Source organism: Furipterus horrens, unplaced genomic scaffold (assembly GCF_987537825.1).
Source record: "Furipterus horrens unplaced genomic scaffold, mFurHor1.1.pri manual_scaffold_9, whole genome shotgun sequence".
Classification (NCBI taxonomy): domain Eukaryota; kingdom Metazoa; phylum Chordata; class Mammalia; order Chiroptera; family Furipteridae; genus Furipterus; species Furipterus horrens.
This window is the reverse complement of record NW_028327179.1, coordinates 34473139-34496238: the sequence shown is the minus strand read 5'-3', so window position 1 is coordinate 34496238 and position 23100 is coordinate 34473139. Positions and strand designations below refer to the sequence as shown.

Genomic DNA, 23100 nt, shown 5'->3' with positions numbered 1-23100 from the left:
ATTGATAGGTAATGTAGAGCCATTTTATTGTTAGAATGTTTTCCTGTTTTGTTTGTTTTTTTCTTTCTTTTTCTTCTTCTTCTTAAAGCAAGCCCTTTAACATTTGTTGCAGTACTCTGTTTGGTGTCAACAAATTCCTTTAGTTTTTCCTGTCTGGGAAGCTCCTTATTTCTCTTTCAATTTTAAATAATAGCCTTGCTGGGTAAAGTAGCCTTGGTTGTAGATCTTTGTTCTTTATCACCTTGAATATTTCACGCCACTCCTTTCTGGCCTGAAATGTTTCTAGTGAGTAATCAGATGATAGTCAAATTGCTGCTCCCTTGTAAGTAACTACCTGCTTTTCTTTTGTGGTTTTTAGGATTCTCTTCTTGTCTTTAAGCCTTGTCATGATGTGTCTCGGTGTAGGCCTCTTTGGGTCCAGGTTGTTTGGGACTTCCTGCGTTTCCAGGACTTGTGTGTCTTTTTTTCTTCACCAGATCAGGGAAGTTTTTGGTCATTATTTCTTCAAATTGGTTCTTGCTCTCTTGCTCACTCTCTTCTCCTTGTATTCCCATGATGCACATGTTGTTCTGCTTCATGTTGTCCAAAATATTTCTTAAATTCTCCCCATTTTTAAAAATTATTTTTCTTTTTGCTGTTTTGCCTGGATGGTTTTTTTTCTACCTTGTCTTCCAAATCACTGATGCGATCCTTTGCTTCATCTAACCTACTGTTTTCCTTCCAGTGTATTATTTATTTCAGAGATTGCATTCTTTTTTTCTGACTGAGCCTTTTTTATGGTTTCTGTCATTTTTGATGCTTTGAGTACCCTAATAATCATTATTCTAAACTATCTGATAAATTGCTTGCCACCATTTCTAGTTCTACTGGAGAAATTTCTTTTTCTTTCAGTTGAGGTCTGTTTCTTTGTCTTCCCATTTTGGCTACTTCTTTGTATTTTCTGTTTTAGCTGTTAATCTAATCAGCCATTAAACTGATCAATTGTTAAACTACTCAAGCTGCAATCAGCAGCCTGGTTTAAGCACCATAGGTTGGGGCAGAGTAATTCCTGCAGCGTGGAGCTATTGCTTCCTCTCAGGCTGATGCCACTTGGAGAGGATTTCTCTGCCCAAGAAAGATGGCTCCTGTAGTATAGGGAATGACTCAGCACAGGGTTCCTGGTGGCTGTTCCTTCACTTCTCTTCCCAAATCCACCAACCTCAGATTCTCCTCAAGTGTCTCTAGTCCACTCTGGCCTCCCTCTGCCAGAGCCCAGGGTAAGTGGCCGCAAACAAAATTTTGTGCATTGGCCCCTTAAGAGGTTCTCTGCATCTCCACCCATCTTTCCCTGGCAGATAGAAACCTTGCTGCTTTTCACAGTTGGATATTATATGGGTTTCTTTCCAGTTCTGTTACTATAGGCTCGGGAGCCCAGCTTGGGGTTTAGACCCCACATTTATCAGGAGGAGCCTCCAGTCACTGAAATATTTCTCCAGATCTTCAGTTTCTGCCTATGGGAGCCCAGCCAGCCCTCTCACATTGTGGTGAAGTGGTTTCTTCTGTCTGTGGTTATAAGGCTTCTCTCCAGCTAGTGTTCATTTGGTTATTGAGGATATTTTCTCTACAATTTACTTGTAATTCCAGATTGGTCCTGGGAGGAAGTTAGTATAGCTTCTACTTACTTCTCTGCCATCCAGCATTACCTTGATGTATATTTCTTGTATGTACTGGAATAAACTCTTAAGAAAAATTGCCAATTTAACTAAATTTCTAGAATTACTTTGCCACTTTTATTGCCTGTAAAATGTGTCTTCTCAATGTGGCATTCTGAAATAAATATTCACTATTAACTAATGGTTTGTTTCTCAGTATAATGTTAATTTTAGACAAATGGGTAATTTTAACAGTTAATTACTTAGAGGGCAATTTAAAACCTAAATCAAAAGCCATTGGCCTTGTTATAAATATTTATGATGATTAAAGGTATAGCAACCAATTGCTAGAACATGATAATTGGTATGCAAAAAACTGGTTAAATTTCTTGAGTAGAGTAGTTTATTCTTCTCCCCTCTTCACAAACCATTTGCTATGAATTTTATAGGATTTTGGCCCTTGTAGATGAGTTGAATGCAGAACTTGTGTTAGTTCTTCATTTTATAATTCTCAGTGATGTCCAGGTTGATCATTGAGTTAAAAATGACCACCACAGTCTAAATTTAGTTCTTTATTCAGTTTTCCATGTGTTCTTTAAAAATTGATAAGCATGAGAGACTGAAAATTAAGGTTCATCAAAAAGAGAGAGAGAGAGAGAGAGAGAGAGAGAGAGAGAGAGAGAGAGATTAATTAATGCTGTCACCAGTTGATATCCAGAAATATAGATGCTTAATTCTTATTACCATTATGACATTGGCTCTTTTTCTTTCCCTCGCCCCTTTCTTTTTTTTGGAATTGTTTTAGAATAATTTAAAATAACTAAAATAATTCTGAATTCTCTTATTCTGTGAAGTATCTGAAATTCTGTGGGCTTGAAGCTGTGTTTTATTTTTTATTTCAATATCTATATTAATTAAAAAGACGGGAGTCATTATAGTTGAAAAATTGCTGTTTTTCTTTCATAGTCCAGAGAACAAGCAGGTGTGTACCAGACAAAATAATGTTATGCCAAATTAAGATTGTCTTATACAGATGGCACTGAGAATTGATTCCTAAATGAGACTGTCTAATGTTCAAATAGAAAATCAGATAACACGTGATTTTCTCCATATTTTGAATTAAAGCTCTCATTTAGCTGGTTGATTTCCTAGTGTGCATTACTGTGAATATTATAGTGCCTTTCCTCATTCTATATTTTGAAAAATATGACTATTTTATGATGCCATTAAAGATTGTTTTAAAAATTTGACACCACATCTCAGCACCTGTCTAGATTTCTTTTGAGCCTTTAGATCCTATTTTTGTTATAAAAAAATAATTTTTCATATCTGTAAAGGAAAGGATTAACAATAAAGAAAGTGAGATTTCATCTGCCAATTCCTATTGTGTTGGACATTCAGAGGGGTGTCTAAGCTGTGATTTTCTGGTGAAGATGTGGCACCTGTAGTCAATGCTCAGAACATGTCTTCTGTATTTTTCGGCATCATCTGTTGATCTGGAGCTGCTTTAAAACCCAGACTGAAAAGAAATCACCCCAAAGATTTATGAGATAAAATTATTGGTAGTATGCCATGTGATTTTAATTCTAAGATGAAAATACCCAGTTTGGGGAGTCGTCGTCGTCGTCGGCAGCCGTCCGTCTCGAGAGACGATGGCGTAGCTTCCTGAGAGTCTATCTGCACCGCCGAGAATGGCTGTGCAGTCCGATTCGGGAGTGACAATCCCTGCCGCACTTGGTACAGGTGAAGGCAGATGGCTGTTGTTGCTGCTGCTGACGCTGCTTCTGCCTCGATCTTTTCTGGACCGCCTCCTCGTTGCGCGCAGCCTCTGCACGTGACGTACCTTGCCTGACCGCGAGCCTCCAGGCTAGGCGGTCGTCTGCTTGAACTTCCCATGTGTTGAGATTGATGGAGCATTGTGTCATGTCCTTTTTGCAGATGTCTTTGAACCGCAGTTTTGGGCGCCCTGTCATCCTCTTGCCTTCTGCTAGCTCGCCGTAGAGGAGGTCTTTGGGGATACGGCCTGCATCCATTCTTTCGACATGGCCGAGCCACCTGAGGCGTCTCTCGCTAAGAACTGCATGCAAACTGCTCATATTGGCTCGCTTCAGCACCTCGGTGTTGGGGACCTTATCCTGCCAGGCGACATGCAGGACGCGTCGCAGGCACCTCATGTGGAAGCTGTTGAGTTTCCTTTCGTGCCTTGCGTAGGTGGTCCACGTCTCGCTGCCATAGAGGAGAGTGCTGAGTACGCAGGCTTGGTAGATGCGCAGTCTGGTTTTCTCAGTGAGGCTGGAATTGTTCCACGCTCGCCGGTTCAGTCTGGCCATAACTGTGGCTGCCCTGGCGATTCTCCGGTTGACCTCCAAGTCGACTGACAGAGAGCTCGAGATGGTGGACCCGAGGTAAGTGAAGTCGTTGACAACCTCCAGGGTGTATCCGTCGATGGTGATGCATGGGGGAGTCCCCGTGCCTTGAGCCATAACATTCGTCTTCGTCAGGCTGATGGCTAGTCCGAACTCCTTGCATGCGTGGGAAAGGCAAGTGACTAGCTGCTGGAGTCCCTCTTCGGAGTGTGATGTCAAAGCTGCGTCGTCGGCGAAGAGCATCTCATGGATGAGCACCTCTTTGACTTTGGTCTTGGCTCGTAGACAGGCCAGGTTGTAGAGCTTGCCATCAGATCTGGTGTGAATGAAGACACCCTCGCTGCAGTCCTTAAAGGCATATTGGAGGAGCATGGAGAAGAAGATTCCGAACAGCGTAGGCGCGAGGACGCAGCCCTGCTTTACTCCGCTGCTGACTGGGAAGGCCTCAGAGGTTGCGCCGTTGTAGGACACCGTGCTGTGCATGTTGTCGTGAAAGGACATGACCACAGCAAGCAGATGTGGTGGACAGCCAATCTTCCGTAGCAAGCTGAAGAGTCCGCTTCGACTGACCAGATCAAACGCCTTCGTGAGGTCAATAAAGGCGAGGTAGAGTGGTTTATGCTGCTCGTGACACTTCTCCTGCAGCTGGCGTAGGGAGAAGATCATGTCCACTGTTGATCGGCCAGCTCTGAAGCCACACTGGGACTCTGGGTAGACGCGGGAAGCAAGGGTCTGCAGGCGGGCAAGAGCGACCCGGGCGAATACTTTGCCGACGACGCTGAGGAGAGAGATGCCCCGGTAGTTGTTGCAGTCGCTGCGGTCTCCTTTGTTCTTGTACATGGTGATAATGTTGGCGTCTCTCATATCCTGGGGGATGTAACCCTCCTTCCAGCAGAGACAGAGTAGATGGTGGAGCGGCTGTAGCAGGACTGGTTTCCCGCTCTTTAGGATTTCTGGAGGGATTCCGTCGCTTCCTGGTGCTTTCCCGCAAGCAAGGCGGTCGATGGCTTTGCCGAGCTCTGCCGCAGTAGGTGGGGTGTCTAGCTCCTCCATGACTGGTAGGTCTGGGATGGCGTTAAGAGCAGTGTCTGTTACGGTGTTCTTCGTTGCGTACAGCTCGAGGTAGTGCTCGGTCCACCGCCGCATTTGCTGTTCCTGGTCAGTGATGACCTCACCTGTCTTGGACTTAAGGGGGGCGATCTTGGAGGGGATTGGGCCTGTTGCCTTCTTGATACCCTCATACATTCCTCGTGCGTTGCCTATATCGGCGGCTTCCTGAATGCTTCTGCACAGGTTTAGCCAATAGGTGTTGGCACAGTGGCGGGCGGTCTTCTGGACTTTGTTCCTGGCAGCCCGTAGAGCTTGAAGTGTACTGGGAGTGGGCGTGACCTTGTAAGCCAGTAGGGCCTTCCTCTTAGCCTCGATCACGGGTTCCATTTCTTCCCAGTGAGCCTCGTACCAGTCAGCGTTCTTCCGCTCTTTCTTCCCGTAAGCAATAATGGCGGAGTTGTATATGGCGTCGCGGAGACGTGGCCAATTGGATTCGATAATGTCATCTGCCGCCACTCCCTCGCCGAGTGCATCTTCCATCTTGTTGATGAATTGCTGGGTCTTAACTGGGTTGCTGGCACAACTGGTGTTGATGCGTGGGCGACCCTTCATCTTGGAGTGGTGCAACCTCTTCGGCATTATGCGCACCTTGCTTACCACGAGGGCATGGTCCGTGTCGCAGTCTGCACTGTGGTAGCTGCGGGTGAGGAGGGTGCTGCCAATATCCGTTCTTCTGGTGATGACGAGGTCAAGCTGGTGCCAATGGCGGGAGCGGGGGTGCCTCCATGACACCTGGTGGATCTCTTTGCACTTGAAGAATGTGTTTGTCACGCACAGGCCGTGGTGACACAAAAGCTCAAGCAGTTGCTGACCATTCTCATTGATCTTTCCTCTCCCAAAGTTTCCAAGGCAGGTGGGCCAGGCCATGTGGTCGGCTCCTACTCTTGCGTTGAAGTCTCCAAGGAGATAGAGAGCGTTACTTCTGGGAATCTTGGATAACGCTTCGTCCAGTGCATGGTAGAACTGTTCTTTCTCTTCGGTGGTGGCGCAGAGGGTTGGGGCATACGCGCTAAGAATGCTGACTGGGCCGAAAGTTGTTGACAATCGGAGGGTAAGTAATCTCTCTGTGCCTCCTGTGGGTGGCTCTATGGAGTTAACAAGTGTGTTCTTCACAGCGAACCCAACACCGCGCTGTCTTGGTTGGTCCGGAGACTTCCCTTGCCAGTAGAAGGTGTAGTTGGTTTCTCTGATACTTCCGTTGTCGGCCAACCGGGTCTCCTGTAGAGCCACAATGTCGATGTTTAGTCGTGCCAGTTCCCTATCGATGACAGCGGTTTTCCTGGCACCCTTGATCCACGGAAGGTCTGCAGTAAGTCCGGGGCACATGGTCCTGATGTTCCAGCTAGCGAGGCGAAGAGCCGGAGGCTTCTTTCTTGTTGTTTGCTTGGAATTAACTGGTGCGGGTGTTTTGTGGCCCACTTTTCGAGAGGCGCCTCTCTGATCCCCATGCACCCAGTGGGGCAGGCGAGCCATGGCGAGACGGTAGCTGTCCAGTGAGGTGCGATGACCTCTCCCACCGTCAGAGGAGACCCCTGGCGCTCGTTTCCTTCGCCAATCGGATGAGCTTATAACCGGTATCTGTCTCCTCCCGTGTTGAGTCGACATCTTGCGATGACGCTGGAGTGTCCTCTCAAGTGAAACTGAAGCTACAAAGCCTGGGCAGGGTGATATGGAGGGTCTGCTGTTGCCCATGCAGCAGACCCCCCCCTCTCTTCGCAGCTGAAGGGTCCAAGGGAAAGACAAAGTCAATACAGCTTGGCTTCAGGTGCGCCGCAGGAGTTGCCGGCGTTGACTACAATGTCAAACCGCCTTAGGGACTCCGGCTCCTGATTTTCTGTCGGGGTTTACTCCCTTAGCCTTTCCCCTGAAGAGGTATGCCGCAAGGCAGCGGAGGTTTTTTGGAGTCAGAGTTTTCCTTCTCTGATTTTAGAGATGTCCTTCCTCTTTCCTCCTTTACAGTCTTGAGGGCAGCATTTACAGGCTAAAATAGAAAACTGGCAGTGTAACCTTCTAAGCAGATACTACCAATACCCTGCTTGGGTATACTCACCCAACAATAAACATCTCTTAAATGTCCTCCAAGTGCCATGCCTCGAATTAGTAAATGGCAGTGCAATGACAGCCAAACATTTGGATCAGTTTCACTAAGTAAACCACCAACACAAGTATGTTTTTAAAACAATAGAATAGTGTCTCATTTTATTAAAAATAATAACTATTTTTAAACAACTTACCAGCAACACTGAATAAAAACCTGGCTGTGTTTCCCACTGTTTCAACTGCTCCTCAGCTGGCTTTAACACAGCAGTATCCTAACTGGTGGCCTGAGTTAAGACTTGAAGAACAACAGTGCTGGCACTATTGAGATCCGTGGAAACCAATTGGCTCAGTCCGAATAGCCCGGCTCTCCAGCTTCCACTGTCCAACACGAAGTGGCGTCGGTTGGTCCCGCGCCCCACGCTTGCAAGTCCACGCGCCGCCGCCCACTGATGCCGAAAGCGGCTTCTAGGAACGCGCCATGTTCTGAGTCGCAGCTCTAAACGATGCGGACGCTAGAATATCGCGTCACAGACATCCACAGCAATAAAAAAGATCAAAATACTGATACACAAAACAACACAAATGAATCTCAAAAAGCATTACGCTAAGTGAAAGAAGCAAAGCATAAAAGTCTACATGAAGTTCTAGAAAATGCAAAATTATAGAGACAGAAAGTAGATCACTGGTTGCCTTGGGCTATGGGGCTAGAGGAAAGGATGATACAACAAGACACAGGATAATTTTTAGGGAGATGGAAATGCTTTAATCTTGATTCAATAGTAGTTATGCTACCGAAAAGCAATTTGGGGTCCTGCTGCCTGCCGCCACCCTCTAGGCAAAATTCCAGAAGCAAAGGTTTGGTGATAAAGAAAGTCTATCCAGTCACAGCTTCAATTACTTAAGCCTATCAATTAAGGCTAAACTCTAACACCTGGGCCCTGCTATCATTTCCCCCTGTTTTAATCACCTTATTTCTATAGGGCTAGTTACAAACTAAAACAGCATAAAATACAAAAACTACACAACTTTGGAAGAATGACAGGCTTCTGCCTCATAGCCTGTTCCCTCTAGAACACCCAAAGAATAAACCAGGGACCCTCTGCCAGGCCAGCCCAATCCTTTAGAAAAATAGGAAGCCCCACACTTTGTTCTTCCACAGAGACACGAACTTAACAATATACTGTCTAAAAACGCTTTAAGAGAACTCCAGAAACCAGTTAAAAAGTCATAATATCCCAGGAAAGTGCAAAGCCAAAACCAGCTACATTAAAATGGTTAAAAAAATTATTTCACCCATGAGAGCCCCTCCCCTAAGCCAGCACAGAAACAACCTTAAAGAAATGAAGACCTAATAATTATGAGACAAAAATAAAAACGACCATCTTAAATAAGTTCAATGAACTTCGAGAGAAAACAGACAACTAAGGAAAATCAGGAAAATGATGCATGAACAAAATGAAAATATCTTAAAAAACAGAACTTCAGGAATTGAAGAATATAATAATTCAATTAAAATATTCACTAGGAGGACTTCTGGCCAAGATGGAGGCATAGACAGACATGCGGCGTCTCCCTCCACAACTAAGAAGGAATACAACTACCTCAAAACCAGAAACAACTATAAGCTCCAGAAAATCAAAGTGCATGGAAGTCCAGCAAACAAAGATATGACCTGCAACCAGGACCACCCTATTCAGCTGCACGTTTACATACTACATAAAACACTTTTAACTTTGAAATAACTGTAGGCTGAGAAAAGGGAATCAAAGTTGCAAAGACACGACCTGAGTTCTGCACGTCCCCTCACAGCGTCCTTACGTGTTCTTGCCTATAGAATATTTATACACATATAAATACACATACAGACACATATACATATATATTTATACACATATACATGAAAAATAGGCATCCATATGCAAATATGTGTGTATATATAACATGTTATTAATATGAATGAGGGAAACTACTTGGAATAGAATTGGAAATCTATTCGTCAAATTATCAGCTGTAATATAAATATGAAACAATATGTATGGCACATGTAGCCACGAGTGTCTCACTTGGAGCCGTCGGGTAAATGTGTTGTAGAGTAATTACATAATGTTGGCCTTCTCTGCTATTAGAGAACGATGGAGCTCTATTGATTATCCTGTAGGATAGGAAGAGGCCGAAAACACGGCTCATTCGGGTGCCTACGTTTTTAACGTTTGGGGAGTACCCAGTGGAAATAATATACCATCCTGGGTTTCAAGCTTCAAGCCATTCACCTGGCCTCTCTTCCCTTTAAGATTGAGTCTGCATTTGACCCCTTGGTTTGCATGTTTTCTAAGACAAACATGAAGAACCAGGAAGGGAAATCAGCCTGATGCCATTTGTGTCTTACACCATCCCTGAAGCATACTTAATATTGTCAGGCATGTCCAAAGCAACACATAAGTTACACCATAATGTTGAATATGTAGGATTTTATTTGTCTCCTTTATATCTTTGTATAACCTAAGTATTCTTTTAAAAAAATTCAGCACATGGAATTGTAATGATGCTTTGAAAAATGGAAACTGAGTATGAATTGTGTACATTGTGTTACAAATTAGGAATTCAGATTTGCATTAAGCATTTGCAAATTTGAAACTCAACTAAATGGAATGAATCAAGATGAATTATTCTGTGGCTTTCAAAATTGAAGAAGACCTTATATAATTAAACCATTATATGATGCATTACCCTGGCTGGTTTGGCTCAGTGGATTGAGCGTCGGCCTGCGAGCTAAGTGTCGCTGGTTCGATCTTCCAGTCAGGGCACATCAGAGAAGGAAAACTCTGATTCCAAAAAACCTCCGCTGCCTTGCGGCATACCTCTTCAGGGGAAAGGCTAAGGGAGTAAACCCCGACAGAAAATCCGGAGCCGGAGTCCCTGAGGCGGTTTGACGTTGTAGTCAACACCGGCAACTCCTGCGGCGCACCTGAAGCCAAGCTGTATTGACTCCATCTTTCCCTTGGATCCTTCAGCTGCGAAGAGAGGGGGGGTCTGCTGCATGGGCAACAGCAGACCCTCCATATCACCCTGCCCAGGCTCTGTAGCTTCATCGCAAGATGTCGATTCAACACGGGAGGAGACAGATACCGTGTCACTCCCGAGTCGGACTGCACAGCCATTCTCCGCGGTGCAGATAGACTCTTAAGAAGCTACACCATCGTCTCTCGAGACGGACAGCTGCCGACGACGACGACGACGATATGATGCATATTATAAAATATTTTGACATTCATTACATATTTTGGAGTCTCCAAGTTTCTAATTATTTTTAGGAAATTTGATGTGTGTATAATTTAATGTTTGTGTGGTTTATGAGTTTTTAAATAATACAGTGTTAAACATGGAACATATTATTTGAAGTATTTATTACCCATCTCTGACTTTGCTTTATTTGCTAGTGTCACATTTTCTAGCCTTAGGTTCACATAATCTGAACCATTTTAATTAAAGAGTACACATACTTAAAAAAAAATCAAATAGTATACAGTAGTCCCTCTCTATATCGTGATTCACTTATCATGGCCTTGCTGTATCGCAGGATTTTAAAAAATATTATATTTAATTATTTATTGAGGATTTTTTGCTATATCGTGGGATTTTGCGGTACTATATATGTATGTTGTTAAAGTTACGTAGGTTTAAGAGTGTAGAATAGATGTAAGGTTCCTACTTCGTGGGAGGGGGTGATCTAGAACGTAATACTTTACTCTCAATTGCGGGTGTCAGAGCCAGACAAAAATGGGTTTAAATTACTAGTACTACCTCTTAATTTGCAATGTGTCCCTTTGGCCAATTCATTTAATTTCTCTGAATCTTAGAAATAACAATAGCTATTTGGCAGAGGTGTTGGGAGGATTAATTTATCTACATGACTATAAAACAGCACAGTGTCTATCATAGTAAGCAGTTAACAAATGGCAGTTATTACAGTTGTTGATTCGTAGAGTGCCTTCCATTTCTGTTACTCGCAAATAATGGAATGATACAGTATTACAGCATGATTTACTAACTATTAAAGGTATCTGAGACTCACTGAGTCTATTTCAAGATGAGAAACCTAAAATACAGAGGTGTTAATAAGCTTGGTCCCCATGTGACAGAAAATTAGCTTAACTAACTGCTTTGTAATAATTGGTTGTATGTCATAAGGCATGGAGTTTCATTGCTAAAGGCTCTAATAAGCCTTCTGAAAACCCTAAGAGAACCTGGACGTTCCTTAAAGGAAGTTGACCCATGCTTAGTCTCATATTAAGTGGAACCACATACGTTAAATAATGCATGCATTTCAGACCATTCCTGGAACTCAGTGACTAAGCATGGAGACAAAGAGCATCGGATCACACACCTTTAGACTTGTTGTTTACTGCAAGTGCCAGTAAATTTTTTCAGCACTAAACACAACATGTTGAGTACTCTTTACCAACATACTCTAAAAGTTTTGATCAAAGGCCTTATGTTGATATTTTTTACCTACGTGAAGTCTAAAGAGTTTCAGAAGGGAATAGACAAAGTATTAAAGGCTATTCCCAAGAAGCGTACGCCATGGCACTGAGATTATGAACTGCTTCCTGCTGGGGATGGCAAGACAACTGGGCTACAGATAGATCTGCTGCTGGCAAGTGTCCCTGTTCGTCAAATCATTGCTATTTAAGGCATTTTCCCATTGTGGTTTTTATTGTGTAAAGTGAACATATTCAAACTAGAATATAAATCTTAAGTGATCATAGTGAAGAATTTGGAGGACTATTCTTTCACAAAATTGAGTATATGATATCCTGAGGTGTCATTGCATTCTTTGGAAGATCTTACAGCTACTACAATAAAAAGACAGAAAGTCTCAATTATGTTAATTTATCAGCCTCAGTACAGTAGCTGTTTTTCACCATGTTATTTATTTCTAAGTGGATTTGAAATAGCAAAAACAGAAGTTCAAGAATTATATGTTCATTACATAATATGCTAATTGAGACTTTTACAAACTTGGGTTCACATAATAAAAGTACTTTACTTATATTGGGTGTATAACTATTAATCCACTCATTTATTAAGCATCAACCTCATTTAAGATAATGAAGGTAATGGGAAGTTCAAAAGTACTGCGTGATGGTTGGGTGAATTTGAGTATGTTTCTTGTGCATTTCGAGCTTTAGTTTTCTCATTTATTTCAGTGAAATGGAAAAATATAGGGCCATAGATGGAAAGGATTAAATGATATACATAAAGGTACTTGGAACAGCCTTTCAACTAGAGTCGTCGGCAGCCGTCCGTCTCGAGAGACGATGGTGTAGCTTCTTAAGAGTGTATCTGCACCGCCGAGAACGGCTGTGCAGTCCGACTCGGGAGTGACACGGTATCTGTCTCCTCCCGTGTCGAATCGACATCTTGCGATGACGCTGGAGTGTCCTCTCCAGTGAAGCTGAAGCTACAGAGCCTGGGCAGGGTGATATGGAGGGTCTGCTGTTGCCCATGCAGCAGACCCCCCCTCTCTTCGCAGCTGAAGGGTCCAAGGGAAAGACGGAGTCAATACAGCTTGGCTTCAGGTGCGCCGCAGGAGTTGCCGGTGTTGACTACAACGTCAAACCGCCTTAGGGACTCTGGCTCTGGATTTTCTGTCGGGGTTTACTCCCTTAGCCTTTCCCCTGAAGAGGTATGCCGCAAGGCAGCGGAGGTTTTTTGGAGTCAGAGTAAGCCTTAAGTTACTATTAGTCCTCCTTCTTTTCTTTTCAGGAACTGAGATTCCTTCGATGGTTACTAGTTTTACTAGCAAGTACCAAAGATGATTTTTTATTCTTTCTCTGCATGTGACCCACCTTTACCGATTCCTCTTGTTCTAATAGTGTCCTCTGGTTTTCAAAAAGATCAAGAGTATTTTGTGTGGAGATTTATACAACGAGCAAGTGAAGTGGCTTTCTCAGAAACTTACATTGGGAAAGTTAGGTACTTGCATACTTATCTAAAGGTAGAAATCCCCAAGTCTTGAGTTCTTAGGACATTTCCGAAGAATATTCCGTAGGACATCCTATTTAACTCAGGATTGCCTCTGCTTCGTTACAGCCTTAACCCCCTTAGCTAGCAGTGCATATTCTGTTCAGCATGTTCAGATGTATTTTCTAATGCTTTCAACAAGTCTGCAGCTGTCCTCTACTCACCATTACTTTTATAACAGTGAACTGGTAGCTTTCCAGTTTCATATATTATATTTAAAAAAATTTTATTTATTGATTTTAGAGCGAGAAGGAGGGGCATAGATTTGTTGTTCCACTTATTTATGCATTCATTGATTGCTTCTTGTATGTGCCCTGACTGGGGAATGAACCCACAACCTTGGTGTATCATTGAGGCTCTAACCAACTGAGCTACTGGCCAGGGCTATTATCTTTTCATTTACCTAACTTCTTCTTCTTAATTCATCTAGTGATTTGCTTGCTTGGTTTCTCCAATATTTTCATTTTTAAAAAAGCAATGGATTTGTCATATAACACATCATTTCAACTTGTGCATCTAGTGAATGAACGATCTGGTTTTCTACTAAAATTTTATGTGTAATCAATTATGCTTTTAGAATGACACATTTCCTATCATTCATCCCTTACACAGGGCTACTCTTCATATAATGGCAGGGACATTTTTGTTGTTGTTCTTGTTGCTAAATCTTTTCCCCTCTTTGTCTTTGGTACACTCAGTTTGTGTGGCTGTTACAATGAAGACTTCTTTAAGTGGTGATTGTCTGTTAATCTGCCCTTCATAGCCCTGGGACCAGTGAGCCCCTCAGTCCAGGGACTACTACATCTTATATTCTATTCATCTTTGCATCCCTCTTACATAACAGCTCCTGGCACGTGGTTGACACTCAGTAAATCCTGAATGAATTTATTCTTTGAGGATTCATTCTTACTTTGTGTATTGCTCAGAGATCTAAACATTTGTTTGGGGCTCTAACTTAATGTTTGGGGCTCTGTTTGTCATGTTTGGAGCTTAGTTTGTCCATTTATTATTGGAGTGTATAATTGTGTCCTTTCGTAACACTGATTTTTGTAATCTCCTATAATATGATATCCTGTTTGGGTAGCTTCCGTATTAGCATGTGGATTATATTTTTTCACTAATTAGTATAGATATGAAGAGAAGAGCCCTTTGCAACAGTTTGATGTGCCCACATCTACACTTAGCTTCTACAGAATTCTATCCTGTTTCCTCCCTATTATTTTTGTACCTGCTTAAGTTCAGAAGTTTCTAAGTTGGGTTCAGAATTTACATTATTGGCACGAGTGTCAGCTCTGTACCAGGTTAGGCAGAGGATGAAGGCACACAGTTTGTGGTAGTAGGCTTATGCCATACTGCCCTGGACCCGTGCAGAGGCTGCCGTCAGAGCCCAGCGAAAGCACACCTCATGGACACCTAAGGGGGAGTGAAAGCCTGGGGAGGGGGTCAGGGAAGGCAAAGGGGAGAGAAGGCATTTCTGGCAGAGAAGAGGGAAGACAGAGGTAAAGGTGGAAGAGCCATGTGCTCTGAGTGTGGTGTGGGTGAGATTACCTGGATCAAAGAGTGTCCAGTGATGTCACCTCAGCACTCAGAGGGATCAGGGCTCAGCTCCGTGGCCTAGAAGGCCATGGTACTGAAGGCCCAGACTTGATCCTGTAAAGCAGCTTCTATATCCAACACTTTACCTCCTTCCTTGTTTTGATTTCTGTCCAAGATTCCTGTAGTAGAGTGGTTAAGGGCGTGGCCTTTGGAGCCAGACCGCCTGGTTTGAGTCCTCGCTCTGCCACTTAATTGCTGTGTGACTTTGAGAAACTGTGCAGTTTCCTCTTCACTCATGCAGAGATGATTGAAGTACCTTCTTCATTCAAATTGTTCCAGGGATTATATGAGCTCATGTTCTATGATGCATAAATGGCAGCTGACACTGGATGTATGTTTGTTACTCTGAAATGAATTGCCACAGCTAGATAGACAATCACATTCTGAGAAGCCTCTGCTATGGCCCCCAAATTAGTTAGCACCTTGATGAATGTCAAACTTTCTTTTCAGAATCAGATTTCTATTTTGAAATTTAAAAAAAATGTAATTAAATGTATTGGGGTAGCATTGGTTAATAACATTATACAAGTTTCAAGTGTACAATTCTATAATATATCATCTGTATACTATTTCATTGGGTGCTCACCAGTTAAATTTGTTATGTTATCTTCCCTTGTGTTTATTGTTTGTTTGTTTTTTAAAGCTTTTGAAGAAACAAAGTGGCTTTATTTGCTCACTCTTTTTTCCTTCCGAACTGGAAGAATATGGATTTTCTTAGAAATTATAAGCATTAGGCTTTGGGATGCAGAGGCTATTGGAAATGAAGAAGGAGGCTGGGAGCTGCTGGTGATTGTGCTAAGTCTTTCCATCTGCTACCCAGGAAGGATTAACAGGAGGAATCTCAGAAACGTTTGCTTCCTAAGGTTCTTGAGCCAGTAATTGAATGTAGTGTAACACAGAATAGACTTCTTCTGCCTTCTGATGCTTAGATTCTGGAAATCATACTCTTTGGCTTTGACTGCTCCACAGCATATTATTACATATAAAATTTTTGAAATGAATTCATCTTACTGTTATTTCAAGTTATCTACCCTAAAAACAATTTACTTGGCTTTTATAACCCTTAGTTAGTTGGAAAATATTCCACAAATGCTAGCTTCCAGGGCCCTGAGGAGTTGCCAGTTTTTTCCATTTGAATATTCTAGAATCCTGATACCATCAATCTTTGACAGCTAACTCACTCAAAATTTTCCTGACTATATAGACTACAACACTGATGGCATTTAAAGCATTGCTTTTATTTTGTTTTGGGAGATTGATTTTTAAAACTATGTCAATTAGGATTATTTTGAAAGTAAATTGTTTAAAAATAGTCCCTTTTTCATAAACAGAATATTGGAAAGCCTAGTGAATCACATTTTTTTGTTATCAAAATAGAAACATTTGATATGATCTGACATGAAACTAAACAGAGAAGGCCATCAGTTACTTCTTAAAATGATTTCTTATACAAGTATTATTCTTGAATTCTTGATTTCTCTGTTTTTTGAGTTTCCTTTCCCTTTGGAAGGGTCTGTTCTGTAGTTAGTGAAGGGACATGTCTGTCTTCGGGCAATGGCCTAATCTCTGTGGCCATATGTGCAAAAGCAGTATAATTACAATGTAGTATTAATTGGACCATGTGACTGTTTTTGTTTTAATTATTTGAAATTATCTTATCTTTTCATTCCTTAAAGCATGTTAATGGATGAACCTTGGGTATCATGTTTATGCCATTTCTATGGAGTTAAATATGTGCACATTTACATAAAGTTGGTAAACATATTTTGCTTCTTTTTATAATGTTATAGATAGATGTTTTTCTCTCTCAAACATTAATTTAGGCCCGAGTAAATCATATATTTATAAAGAATCGATTCTTTACATTTTGCTTAATTTATAGAACATGTTGGATTGTAGATCTCTCTAGTTGAGGAGGTATCACTCAGGGTTGACATGATGGCTTGTTACAAATTTTCAGATTTAATTCTTAATAAATGAGGGATTTCCATACCCTTATGCACATTCTGTTTGAATAATTTGGTAGGCAATTCAGTGATGGGTACCCATTTTCACTAAATACATGTACTTGGCAGACTGTATGTAGAAAATGGCATTTATCTGTGTTCAGATTTTAACTTTTGTCTCCCTATTTTTTCAGTTGTTTTTATTTCAGTTGCTGCGAGGGCTGTCTTACATCCACCAGCGTTATATTTTGCACAGAGACCTGAAACCACAGAACCTTCTGATCAGTGACACGGGGGAGTTAAAGCTGGCAGATTTCGGTAGGAAAGCAGTTAATTACCAGTCTATTTTGTCGCCCTGTGAGAATGCCAGGCAGATGGTGGCACTGCATTTGCTTAGGTGCAATTCTTCTATCATTAGAGATTATGGTATTATTTTTTCAGGAATGAAGGAATTTTTTTTTTTTTTATGATTAACATCATGCTTGGTGGATTTTTAAAAATTTCAAACTGCTTGTTAGAGTCTTAAGTAATCATAAGCCTAAATCACATCTCGTATAATTCCACAGGAAAACTGTAAAATTTTGAACGTAAAATATATTTAAAGATATGTAATTGTTTTTATTTTTTGTTATGAAAATGTTAAACATTTAAAAGTAGAAGGTTAGTATAATGAACTCCCATTACTCATCACCCAGCTACAACAATTACCAATATACTGTATACTTAAAGAAAGTGGAAGTTAAGCCTCTGGAGTTTTTCAGGGCATAACAAAATATGTTCAAAAGTATGTGGTGCCTTAAGGTTTTAATAATTTAAAAATCTAGGGGCAGTGTTAATCTTTCTGGAAGTGACTATTGTTTTAAAAATTCTCAATAATTTTATAAAAATGGATTCTCATTTGAAAGTAGGTTCCTGGCCTGGAGCCATTTGAAGTCATCTCTTTAAACACTTCGAGGTTTAAGGAAACACTTTAAGGTTGGCATCTTCCAGCAGAGAAACTTTCTTCCAAACACTGTCTCGAGCACCCAGAGAGGAGCAAAGTGCTGGTATCGCCCTTGCTGGCTGCCCTCCCTTCATCAAGTCTGACGTTTCTACATGTCCCTGGCTCTGTAACACCAGAATGTGCTGCATTGATTCCCAGCACCAGGGAATGCTGATGGCAGCATGATGTGTTGACATTGCCTTGCCTCAATTATTTTTGAATACATATTCTGATTAGAAATTTGTTCCATTAAGAGTGGAATGGAAATATTACCCTTGGGACATGAAGACGCCTGAGGTTGAGCTATGGGCTTTTGCTGAAATATGATTAGCTTTTCCTACTCTATCTCCACCCCTCCCGATAAATAAAAGAAAGCAGGCGATGTTTATTTCTTATTTCAGGGTTAGTAGACTATTCAGTATCTTTGGGACTAATCTACTCTGTTGGGTGTTGTATATTATTTTCTTTTACATTTGAAATACAACAAAGGTTAGCATTTGTATTTTGCGAAACATTGTCATTTGTCCTCATGTAGTTTGGTAAAAATGATTACTGTGTGTGTGTTGTTTGTTGCAGATTTTAGCATCCGGACAGTACTGGGTCTTTCTGTTACAGGGTAGAAAATAATGAGAGAGTAGGTGGGAGCAGAAATTTGCAATTACTCACATTCAAGATTATTGGATTTGTTATGAACATATTTGAAGTCTGTCATATCAGTACATTAATAAGGATTTATAGTAATTTCCTTCTTGTGTATTAATATGCTATAAGATATATGTTGGAATAAATTATTAAACATTCAATTTTATTGAACATATTTTTCTTAAGTATTTTTAAAATACATTTTTATGGAGTTGATTTTGTCTTTATAACCAAGGGTATAATAGAATTGTGTGTAGGTGTTTACTAGTGGTCATTTTTTAATTTTATGATGATATGTTTACTATAACAGTTAAGTTTATTTTAAAGGATTCTTATGGATCTTTAAAACTGACATTTTATAATATCAGATTCATAAATAAATGTAAATGTAATTTAAATAACTTAGAAAGTTTTAAAGAAAATTTAGGAAGTATGAACAACTCAGAGATAATAAATATTAACATTTTTGCTGTATGTTTTCCAAGTACTTTTTCCTCCTCTCTTTTCTTTCTTCTTCCACCTGTTACAAATCCTCAGAAACCAAACATTGTTTTGTAAGTCATTTTCACATAAGAATATGTTATGAACACTTTTGCATATTATCAAATGTGAAAAAATCTTTTGTAATGGTTTAGATTTTTCTTTAAATAGCCAAAGCTCAGTCTCTATTCCATCATTTACCAACTAAAATTCTAGTTCTTTCTCATTCACTATGATGCACAGTCCTGTATGGAGCATCATTGCAGAGAAAGCTGTAGCTGCTGCAATTGCAATGTTGAGTCTTTTAAAGCATATAATTCTTTAGACCAGACCGCTCTGCAGAAACGTGGTGTGATGCCTGCCCCTCGGCACCAGGGGCTGACCCAGCTTGCCGGGGACACACACTTGGCATGCGTCCTGCACCCAAAGTGTAATGAGCAAGATTCTTTCACCAACTGACAATTTCCCCCAATTAATTGTGCATTATTTTTGTCTTTTAATTTAAGACATGCAATTAACTATGATTTACTGCACTGGGGCACGTGTTTGTGTCTAAGATGAAGAAACACAGTGAAATCTGCAGAGAAATGAGACAGTCAAAATTGGGTGGTGCCAGGCAGCAGGACAATTAGAAAATCAGGTCTTAATTCAGATTTGACGTATGAAGAGCTTCAGAAACAGTTTCTTTGTCCTACATCCTTCTTGCCTGTGAAAAATACCACAGTTTCCATTAAAAGAGACAAATGAAATCTGCATGGTTATTGCTCCCATATTGTAAATGCTACTACCTTTATTAGAAAAATATATTGGGGAAAAGACACTAAATTTTATTGAGTTTATTCTAGGTGCTAGACACTTAGATATTTTTGTTTCATTTTTTTCTTCAACTTAGTAAAGTCTAGTAACATATTTTTGAGAGAGACTTGAGGTTCAGGGACGGTTAGGATGTTGCCCGGGCTTGATCACACGGGTCTGTGGTTGAAAAGCTGGAATTCAGATTCTTGATCTGTAGCCTTCAATCTTAGGTGGCCCAGGGCCTGTGTAATTATACACACAGACATGTTACCTTACAGAGCTGCCTAATTTCTAGTAAATTATCAATCATTACACATATATATGTAATTTTCTACATACAACAAATATGACACCCATGCTATGAAAATAAATCGCACTAATACCCACCCCCCAAAAAAGAAAGAATCACATAATTGAAAGAACATTTTGTCATTTGACTAATTAACTAGTAATGAGTGAATTTCACCTGAGTACTTTGGAGATTTTTACCTGCCGGCCAAGGTAAACCACAAGTTAATGTATTTGTGGACCTGTTCAGGTTTAAACAAGGGCAGCTCTGAATTCCAGGTGGTCAGAATGCTGTAACTTTTTTTTTTTTCTTTTCCTTGTAAGAAAAGTCATATTTAAGCACTCACCAGAGGCTTATTTTCTATATGCCATTTGAAAAAGTAAATTGCATATGGCTTAGAGTCACTATGTCTTTCCTAATGCAGAGGTTTGTCCTGCCTGTGTATAATAAAATAATAAAAGAATGTAGAGGCATTCAAGCTCACTTCTAAAGAGGGGTACATCTTTACATTTTCTTTGAGAAAAGTACATCTCAAGTCTCTTACCCAGCCTTTGTCTTCCCCACCTTGCTCCTTTTTGCCTACTCTGGTATGATCAAACCCAAATTTGTCCTTTATCAGGCCCTTCTACTTAGCCTTCCTCTTTGCTTGAAATTCTCTTCCTCCGCTTCTCACTGTGGCTGTCACTTTCTCTCTCTCTCTCTTTTTTAAAGATTGTATTTATTTATTTTTAGAGAGAGGGGGAGGAAGGGAGAAAGAGAGGAAGAGAAACATCAATGTGTGGTTGCCTCTCACTTGCCCCCAACTGGGGACCTGACCTACAACCCAGGCATGTGCCCTGACTGGGAATTGAACCAGCGATTTTTTGGTTCATAGGCCAGTGCTCAATACACTGAGCCACACTAGCCAGGATCACTTTCTCATCATACAGATCATAAATCAGATGTCGCCTGCTCAAAGAGGCCACCTTTCCAAAAATCAAAACTTTCCCATTACTACCATCCAGTTTAACTTTTTCATTAGCAGTTACAGGGCATTGCAATTTTTTTTTTTAATTCTACTACTTGTATGTTCCTTAAGGACGGGGACTTGGCCTTTCTTGCTTACTCATTTGTGCTTTGTATAGACATGCTTAGCACATAGTAGCTGCTCAGTAAACATTGATTGAATGAACAAAAAAAATGCATGACTACAATGATTATTAGCATTAAGACTAAGACCCACCTGGATTTACTAGTTTCTGCCTTATTTATTTTAGTAAACCAGCAGTTTACAAATTAATTCTCTCTTCATCTGAGCTGTCCTGGCTGGGCACAGTCAAGAATGTAAATGGAATTTGGTGACTTTAGATAGTGTTGGAGCTTCACATGTGCGGAGGCTCTTACACAGTAGGCTCTACATACCTGCTTGGTATTTACTGTATTTGTAACCTCAAGCTGCAGAAACAAATTTCAATGAGTTAATGTGCACATGTACAAAAGATGTATAAGATTTGAAGCTCCTACTCTGCAGACCTTTAATGATAGTCAAATTGTATTGTTGTTGAGATCAACATGTGTTGAGTGTTGAATTAGGAGACCTGGCTCTGTCTATAAGTAGCTTGTGACATTCTAGAGGTCATTATTTGTGAGGTTTAAAAAAAACCCTGAACGAAATCATTTATACCCTCTAAGCCTTAGCCTCCTCATCTGAAAAATAAGAGCATTGAACTGCTACTTTCTAAGACCCTTTTCAGTGCTGGTTTTTTTTTTTATGTGGTATACTTTGAAATTATTAACTTATTTTCTAATAACCAGATATTCGCAGGTGGATAAAAATCAGTCCATTGATTCTAGAATCAATGCTACATCTTGCCCTAGAATCTAATTTTTTTTCTAGCTTCTGGAAGTTCCAATAGACGAGAGTCACACTTTTGTGATATGCATTGAGATCACATTAAAAGCAAGTTATTGAAGTATGAGAAGTAAATGCATAAGTAAATTCACCGAGAAATTGATGTTCATTTGCAGTATGATAGTATGAAAACCGAAAGGTATTTTTTCATGTAAATGAGATTAAAACAAAAATAGATGAGTCCGTAGAGTTATAGCTTCCTGCAATTCTTGCAAGATAATGATGGTGTCATTCACAGTCCCCAGCCATTCCTCTGCTATTTTTAAGGTTCATGGCCTTGCTATATGGAAGGACAGCTGGGCTAAATTTGCCCCTGTAAAAAAGAGACAGTGACAATTCTGTAATAGAAGCATTTAACATCTTGCTTTATTACACTGACTTTCCTAATGGAGGAACCGAGTTAAATAGCCCAGTGGTTTTAATCAAGTAAAATTACACAGGTCTCTTTCCCACCAGAGGTCTAAAATATTACCATCCTAATGTTGCTAGTTTCCTCCTCCTGGCTGTTCCTTGTCTTAATTTGAGAAGGGAAATTATTGTAAATCACATTTTAGCTTAATTTGCAGAACACACCAGAGCGGGTAACTCCGCAGAGGCCATGGTGAATGTGGGTGTGTTTATAATGTGCCTCTCAGAATTCACAGAAGAAATAGTAGAAAACAAGGAAGTCAAGGGCCTTCAGAAGCAGAGAAGTCTCTCAGTTTGATAAATATAGTCTCTGAATAAAAGCCTGTTAGTCCCCAAAGTATAGACTTTTAAACTATTTTGTTATCATTAGCATATAAAATTAACCATTGAAGCCATAGTTATAAATTCAAGATTAGGTATCACTTAGTCCATTTGTTATGGCCTGTAGGATTCAATTTTGCTGTATCTTTGTTTTGGAATACGTTTTCTATTTGCAAAAACATCTTTATTATCTAATGAGGTTATCTCTCTATTTTTAAAAAAGCCCTTTGAGCAGTTTAATGCATAAGCACTTTTATTGAAAGGTTCAGGAAGATGCTTTTATATAGACCTGAAAACTGGTGCTACAATATGAACCAAAGAAAGAGATCCTTCTAATTTTTCAAGGATTCATTAAACTCCAAATCAAAATGTGCATATCTTAAAATCTATCAGATTATCAGGATTACATGTTAGGTATAATTTTGATTGTGAACTAGACAAGGTTATTTTCCCTGATTCATTATTTTAATGATGTGGTAACCCTTTTGAAAAAGAAATTGTCATCTCTCTGATCACTTAGCTTCATTATTTAAATCTTGTTTAATGTTCCACCCTCTCCTCAAAAATTTTCTTGCATTC

At 40.4% G+C, this 23100-nt stretch overlaps 1 protein-coding gene across 3 annotated transcripts in view; it reads left to right on the top strand.

Annotated features, from left to right (window-relative positions):
• The window catches only part of CDK14 (cyclin dependent kinase 14), a 564775-nt gene that overhangs the window by 277489 nt on the left and 264186 nt on the right, over nt 1–23100 (top strand). For all 3 annotated transcript variants that reach the window (XM_090287257.1, XM_090287258.1, XM_090287259.1), the window contains one exon: nt 16908–17031. In XM_090287257.1, the coding sequence (XP_090143383.1) occupies nt 16908–17031 (124 nt within the window). The remainder of the gene's footprint in view (nt 1–16907; nt 17032–23100) is intronic.